Below are 7,780 nucleotides of genomic sequence, written 5' to 3'. Positions count from 1 at the left end.
TAGAGGTGTCACACCTGAACTTATACCGCAACAACAGGAAACAAAAGATTTCCTGTTTAAAAAAAATTGTTGCAAGCCGTGGCATGTGCACAGCAGGTAGCTTTCTGTGCACGTGCAACAGATATATATAGACATATAGGCCTACATTCACTAATGTGCTCAAATATTGTTTGAGCACACGCTTGAGTGTAATATTGCGATTATATAATTGCTATCAACAAAATAAAAATGTATAATCAAAATATATTAATGTATTGAGGCAATTAGCTCTCAAAATAAACAGCTTTTAGCAACTCTGTTTCCATGGAGTCTGACTAATTCCTGGAAAACAGTCAGTCACGTCAGTAGAGTGAAACATGTTTACTGCTCCAGCAGGTCGGTCGGACCTCAGTGACGACCTGCGGACACGTGTCCTAGTCCCTCTTCAGTCCAACTGGTGCTGATGCTTTGAAGCGATCGTGAGGTTTCCCAAACGAATTAAATACAGCAGATATAAACACAGAAATGCTCGGCTCGCTCAGTTTTGTCACGGCTAAGATATCATTTTAGAGGAAATCATTTTCCATATACAGATTTAGAGATTACACCTGAATTTTTAAACTAGCAGCTCCGTGTCACGGCACAGCTGATGGAGGATGACCAACATTTCCAAAAACTCAAGAGCTGGCTAAAGTCCAACAGTCAAAATTAATGAAAAACATATCATCATTTCCAAAATTCATAAAATGTTATCTAGCGAAATATTCTGCTTCTTGATGCCTTTAAGCCTTTTCACATTTCACTGCGGTCCCCGTCACTTCTCCTACATTTCCCATCATGCCTAGATCTGGACTGAGTGGTTTTTAGTGTGCAGATAAGTTTGCTGTTGTGGTTCTGGTCTGTTTTGTCGGAGTTTAAACGTGTCTGTGCAGAACATGCTGGTTTATGCTGATTAAAGTCGTCTTTGTGTTAGTTATCGTTCACACCATCAGTGAGGAGGCTGTTACTTTTCATTTGATCAGCTGCATTTCAGAAAATTTGGTACTTTTCAGCAAGTCTTTAAATGTAATTGTCTACCAGTGAACCCTGAGGATCTCTGTGCTGAAGTACTCCACTGAGCCACTTGGTGATGTTCCTCAGACTTTCCCTCCCTCTCTCCATCACCTGACAGCCCCGCCCACCTCCTCACCTGCGTCTCGCTCCCTCTCAGCAGGTTAATTAGCCCCTGCAGCTCACCACAGAGACCACATGCTTTCTGCCCTTTGTGATCTGTCTCCTGATACCTGGATTCACGTCTGACCTGCCTTTTGAACCTCTGCCTGCAGCTCATCAGGTGTGTTTTCCTGCTCGGACCGCCCTCCCAGATTTGACCCTCTCCTGCCTGATGGCTGCTGTATCTGCAGGTAAGATCACTTATACCTTCGTTAAAGGTGCAGCCTGTGATTCTGGAGAAAAACTGCAGACTGTCGAACTCAAAATACACACATGCACATTGAGAAGCTCCGTTTGCCTTTATGTACTTTTGTTATTGCTTCTTATATGCTCATTTTGTTACTATATTTTATGTGTATTTAATATTTTTTATTTAGTGTTTTCTATAATGGAGCTTTTAAGAAAAATGTTTCATATGTTGAAACTTATGTAACCGGAGTGACAATAAACATTTCTACAAGATCGTAATCTGCACAATAACCAGAACATTAGGGGACATTTTAAAACTCAAATACACAATCTGGATTACATTTAGGACATATGCATCAACACACACACAGTTATCAAAAAAATTAAGAATGCTAAATGTGTAAAACACCAAACAGTCCCTAAAAGTTATGAGGGCAGCAAATCAAGTTTTAAAAGAAAAACGATGCATTCAAAAACAATCCAGTGAGGATGTGCTTTTAGTGGTCCATCATCTGAACGTTGTAGTTTGATCACAGCAGACGACATCGTAACATCTGCTTTCTCTTTGTAATTTTCATACTGAAAGACTCTACGTTGAGCAGGAATTAGAATTTTTAGATACACATTTAAAAAGGAACAACACTGGAGAGCTTCAGAGAGAGATAAAAGCATCGAAATAATAATAATAATGAAGCCGCCCATTGCTGTCTGTAAACAGACAAAGAAACAGAAAGAGAAAGAGCTTCGATGAGCCATTAACAGTCATAAACATGAAGAAGAGAGAAGCGAGATGTGCAGGAAACGGATATAGCACATTGCATGGCGGTGCAGAGCAGGTGCAGTTTGTACCTCTGAACAGGAACGCCTTAAAAATAAAACAAAAACAAAACAAAACAAAAAACATTTGTTTTAAATGTTGTTTTTTTCTCTTTATTGTGAGACTAAAGACAGAATACTGACAAAACTAATAAACACCACCAAAAAAAAGCTGAGAGAAGCATACTGCTACTACCATAATAATAATGATAATAATAAAAGTGATGGTAATGTTAAAACAAATCAATCAATCAATTAATTAATCAATAATAATAATGATAATAATGATGATGATAAGGATAATGTGTGATTGCGTAATAATGTTGTGATTAAAATGCTTATTTACTGCGTTTTACTTTGCTGTGTGGAGTACTTCTCTCTACCAGACTCTCCCTCACCCACACCCCTTTCCTATACCTTAGCCTATTCCTGCTGCGCCACAGACAGTCGCCACTGTGCCGCAAAACACACACACACACACACAGGCACACACATATCGTGGATGTGTGAGTCTGCAGGGTACAGTTACAACACAGTGCTACTTTGTTAAAAACTTGTCAGATTACAGGTTAAAGGAGCACGAAGTGGGCGTGGCCTCTGTCTCACCTGCTAGAGTGTGCGCTCCACATGCCGAAGCTTTTGCAGCGTCCCGGGTTTGATTCCAGCCTGTGGCCCTCTGCTGCGTGTCATTCCCCCTCTCTCTGCCACATTTCCTGTCATTCTACAGCCGCACTATCAATAAAGGGAAAAATCCCCCCAAAAATAATCTTAAAAAAAAAAAAAAGAGGACACAGTGATAGGATCATCAGCCAACGGAGAAATCCACCTACTTTACCACTCCTCGCCTGTCCTATAGGCTAACCAGTCTTTTTCCTCTCTCCGCCCCCTCCTTACTTACACAACAACCTCCACTTTTGCCTTATTAGGCTCCTAACTCCTAACTCAGTCCTGGGAAGCACCTGGCACCGTGTCCCATCACCAACAGCCCTTCCCTCTTAACAGCACAAATGTTTTTTCCTTTCCTTGGCTATTTATTCCGACTGGTCACATAGAGTTCAGAGAGCGTCTCTTCCTGTGCATGAGTTTTGCTGTTCAGTTTTGTATTTCAGTATATCCGCTATGCTTTGGTTACTGATTAAGGAGACGATGCATTATCATATATGGCATAAATCATCCCACGATATTTCCCACTTAAAGCTGTTATATAGCTGTTGTTTTTACAATACAGTAACTACCAATAAAAACAAAGTACTTGTGAGGAAATCTGTTGATTCAAACTGACAAACATTTTTGCTTTAGTTTATCACAGTGAAGTAAATATTGACGGCACCACCATCAGTGTTTGGACTGGTTCCCTTTTGCAGTTTTAAAATTCACTGAAGCAAAACAAACTAAACATTGATGCAGCTGTTCTGAGTTGTGTCGTGGAGACAAACATTTAAGCGCTGCAGCAGGGACACTCAACGTGCTGCGTTTGGGGGCCACTTTTGCAAAGTGACAGGAGGCCAGTAACAGCAGGCCCATACATGTTTCTAGGATTTTAGGACATTTCTTGGATTTAAGGATGTTTCAAGGAATTAAAGTAAATCAAGTTTCCACAAGTTCCTGAAAGACAAGGTCAGTTTCACTTTGGACATAAAAAATGTTTTGCACTAACACCCCTGTCAAACTCTGAAGTGGAAGCATCCTTCAGGAAACAGGGCAGGGCGGTTTCGCATCCTGTTTAAGTATTCACAGAGTTTAGCTCTCAGCAGATGCAGACTTTGCAGCAAAGATGAAGAAAAGCATATTCCCAAGTTTTGCTCTCAAAAAACTGGGCACCTTTGTCGCAATCATTGTGATTTTTGTTCACAGTGTTGTGCTTGATCATGATTTGACATGCAATTGTGAAGATAAAGATCGTGACTGCAACGTCTTCATGGCCGTACCATTTTTTATTCTGTTTGTTGCACAGCTCTGGACAGACAAGACATATCTGAGAGCCTGGAAACAGACATGTAAACGGGAATTTTCGTATTCCTGTGTTGGAAGTTTTTGCAATTTCTTGTATCATGTTATCAAGGCAGCGTTTGTCGGTCTGGCATGGGTCATCTCTGTGCTGATTGATGGAGACTGGTTCATTTGCTGTAAGAATAATGACAAGTTAGCCTGTAAAGCCAAGACAAACCTGACGGCTGAGGACCAAACCACCATCGCTGAACTGAAAAACGAGTCCATGGTGAGTGTCTGTACACATCACTCAGTCTGTTATTCCAGTCTCACTCTGGTCCTTTTTCATCACTGTATTATCTGAACGCAGTAACGCCGTGCTCTATCGAGGCTGAGAACAGCATTTGAAACTTTGATTTGTGATTTTTTTTTTTTTTAAAGTAAATAAATAGACAAATAAACAAATGTTTTCCCCTGTTTTTTTCCTTAACATTTTTTTCCTCGCCTTTTAAAAATCATCTTCTAAATCTATTAATTTCTTGCGATTTCTGTCTGTCTGTTTTTCTTTCTAAGTTGCACATTGCATTTTGTTTCCCATTATTCAAAAGAAACTGCATCAATGTGCTCGGCGGTCACAGGTTAAAATACTTGTAAAAGGTGTCAGAAAGCAGCACTAGAGTGACGTTCAACAAGTTTACGTTGGAAAAATTACATTTTTTGTGCCAAGATAAAATGATAACATTATTTCATTTAAAGAGAAAAGCAACTTCAGTGTTTCTACTGAGTGCTGGATGAGGTAGATTAAAGGGATATTTCACAGATTTTCAACCAGCTTTTTCAAAATATTGTGAGTAGTGTGTGTAGATGAACATTGGTAAACTTCCCTCCAGACGGCTGCATACACACACACACACACACACACACACACACACACACACACAGAAACAGACGTTTGTGGTAAATAATATCAGTTAAATCCCGCTGTACATTTAGTTTGTTAGAAGTTAATAAAGTCTGTTTTTATGGAGAAACTTATGATCTAAAGCTAATGGAACAAGATTATAGCAATTTAACCGTCTTTGTTTCCTCTTTTTTCAGATTATTGGCATGTCTCTTCTCCTTGTTCTCCTTGTGGTTGCCTTTCTGTCATCAGTTTGCCAACAATGTTGCTGCAACAGCTGTGAGAATTGTAGATGTTGCAACAAAGACATCTTATACTACCAAGTGATTTTGGACGAAGAAGAAAATGTGCTGAAAGACATTTTGACAGAGTCAGCAAAAGACAAGTTGAGTGACGCCTTCATGGCCAAGATAAATGACGGAAAATGGGAAAAATGTTTGAATGTTGCTGAAGATGTGATAAAGACGTTTGCCGAACCAACTCTTTCTGAAAAACAGCGGAAAGAGTGGCAGGAAAAAAAAAACACGAGCAACGAGGGCGGCAACGACGGAGCACAGGTCTGCGTCTGATCTCATGAACTGTCTCACAGTCATTTCTGCTCACTGTCTTTTTCAGCATAGCTTTCTACAATTTTAGAAGAAGAGTCCAAACTGTGATTGTGTTTAGTTTTATTGATCATTTTAAATACAAACTCATTTCTCACATGATGGAGATGATTAATGTGACAACAGCATTAATTGTACACGTGCTAATTTTATGAAATTTCAATCCTTTTAATCTTGTTTCTGAAAAACTTTGATTTCCGTTTGTTTGAAACTTTCTCTCTTTGAAACCTTTTGCAGGGAGGAAGAGGAGATGGCTCAGGTAGAGCAGCGGAAAACCAGGTAAAGAGCCAGCATGTGTTTTCTCTCCCCGTCGAGCCTCACATGCCTTTGTCCTTTTCATCTGGAAACTTTACACAGAGTTCATGATCCCCAGAGGCTGAATCTCTCAGTTTGGCGATCCTCTGACTCTTCATGACCTGATGGTCCAAACATCTGCAGAACTGGTGACATTCAGTCAGCATCAGCTCCTCCGACTCTCTTTAAGCTTTTCCCACTTTGGAACCAAAAGAGACCTTTTTTCTTTCAGAGTTCGACTCTTTTCCACCAAACCAGCTCATCTTAATATTAACTCGGTGCCTGAGGGCCGTGAGTTCCAGTCCCCGGCGGTGAACATGTTTTTGCCTCCTCAGACATTGTGCTCTGCGGGTTACAGACACATGATTTCAAAGATATAGATAATGTTTTACTGATGGATCCCCATGGATTCGTTATTTGTCTTCCTTTTCCCCTACCCTTCTTCTTTGCTTTTTATTCTTCTTCCTCCCTTTCTGAACACATCTCCGCTGGTACGTTAAGCACATTTCTCATTTTACTTTTCTAGTTTCGCCTTCTCCATCCTCTCTCTCCACGCCCACTAATGTCATCAGGGCTCGTAATTCAGATCTGCTATTTTTTATTTTATTTTATTTTTTTATAGTTCCAGCTGAGAATCTACTCGTCAGGTTCCAAACAAATTTATTTTTGGTTTTATTTTTGCTCTGAGTGGTTCAAAATTGGGTGCAGGAACCAGAACTGAGCTGGTTGTTGGTGGAAAAGGATCAGAGCATCGTCATGTTCTCCTAAAAACATAAGAATAAAATCTTGTCTGTACAACCTTCCAGTTTTCCCCATAACATTCAGGGTGGAAGCAAAGCTTTCAGCAGGGTGTTGCTGATCAGTTTTATTTGTGAATCATTTTGAATATAAACACATTGGTACAGATGGTGAGCAGGAACAGATGAGATCATGTGACAACATTAACTCTATACACGCCCTCACTCTATGCTTTGTGTTTTTCTGTCTAAAAATGTCGAACTCTTTGCATCAAACTCTTTGCAGGAGGAGGAAACATTATTCTCAGCTGACGGAGGTGAATCTGTCTCAACCTTTTTAATATAAACAGAAAAACACCTTTCACATAACAGAACGCTACGGAGGCCCTGAAGGGCACAAATAGAGTGAACATTTGGCGAGAAGAAAAACTTTTTTTTTTCATGTGTGGAACCGAGTGAAATTTTTTTCTTTTTCTTGAATTTTTTTTTTCTCACACAATTTTTTTTCTTTTTTCTCACAAAAAAAAAATGTTCTCGCCCAAAATATTTTTTTCTGGCAAAAATGTATTTTTCACTGTATTTCCCACATGAAAAAAAAAAACGTTTTTTTGGACCACCAGAAAAAAAGTTTTTCTCATTTGCCCCTCAAGGCTTCCGTAGCACACACACTGTACTTATGACAAAAACAAAATAACACATAACAGGAATTATGTGTCATTCTGAAAATGAAAAAGTCAAAACTCATCATATTAATCTCTTTGCAGGAACAAATCGGCCTCGTGAAGAAGGAAATAACCAGGAGGTAAATCCATCCATCCATCCACACATCATATTTTTTCCTATTAATTGAACTTGGGCCTTTGGCACCAACTCTGGAGGAAAACTAAAATGATTTATCATTAAATCAAAACCTGGTGAATGTGATGTACTCAGACGCCATCAGAGGCGCTGCTCCGTCAGTTTTCAAACACGCAGCATTTCATCGGGAGGAGTTCACTTTGACTGAAGTTTACAAAACCAAATGAATCTCAGATATTATCTTAATTCTCTGAAGTCTGACCACATTCAAAATAACATATATTTCCAAAATAAATTAATAAAATTCGCATGAACAAAAC

At 39.4% G+C, this 7,780-nt stretch overlaps 1 protein-coding gene across 1 annotated transcript; it reads left to right on the top strand.

Annotated features, from left to right (window-relative positions):
- Window positions 1–3,950: 3,950 nt before the first annotated feature.
- Window positions 3,951–7,774, top strand: LOC121947030. Its single transcript, XM_042491902.1, has 5 exons — window positions 3,951–4,414; window positions 5,224–5,583; window positions 5,869–5,910; window positions 6,949–6,979; window positions 7,427–7,774. Exons 1-5 carry the CDS (start codon window positions 3,971–3,973, stop codon window positions 7,510–7,512), a joined length of 963 nt encoding a protein of 320 aa, XP_042347836.1. The 5' UTR covers window positions 3,951–3,970; the 3' UTR covers window positions 7,513–7,774.
- Window positions 7,775–7,780: the final 6 nt, after the last annotated feature.

Source organism: Plectropomus leopardus, chromosome 8 (assembly GCF_008729295.1).
Source record: "Plectropomus leopardus isolate mb chromosome 8, YSFRI_Pleo_2.0, whole genome shotgun sequence".
NCBI lineage: Eukaryota > Metazoa > Chordata > Actinopteri > Perciformes > Serranidae > Plectropomus > Plectropomus leopardus.
This window is presented reverse-complemented; position numbering and strand designations above follow the sequence as displayed.

Excerpts from the sequence above, each read along its gene's own strand:
- LOC121947030 (XM_042491902.1), top strand. The coding sequence starts at position 3,971 with ATGAAGAAAAGCATATTCCCAAGTTTTGCTCTCAAAAAACTGGGCACC. Across the intron at positions 4,415-5,223 it reads AACTGAAAAACGAGTCCATG|ATTATTGGCATGTCTCTTCT; the intron begins GTGAGTGTCTGT and ends CTCTTTTTTCAG. Across the intron at positions 5,584-5,868 it reads GCGGCAACGACGGAGCACAG|GGAGGAAGAGGAGATGGCTC; the intron begins GTCTGCGTCTGA and ends AACCTTTTGCAG.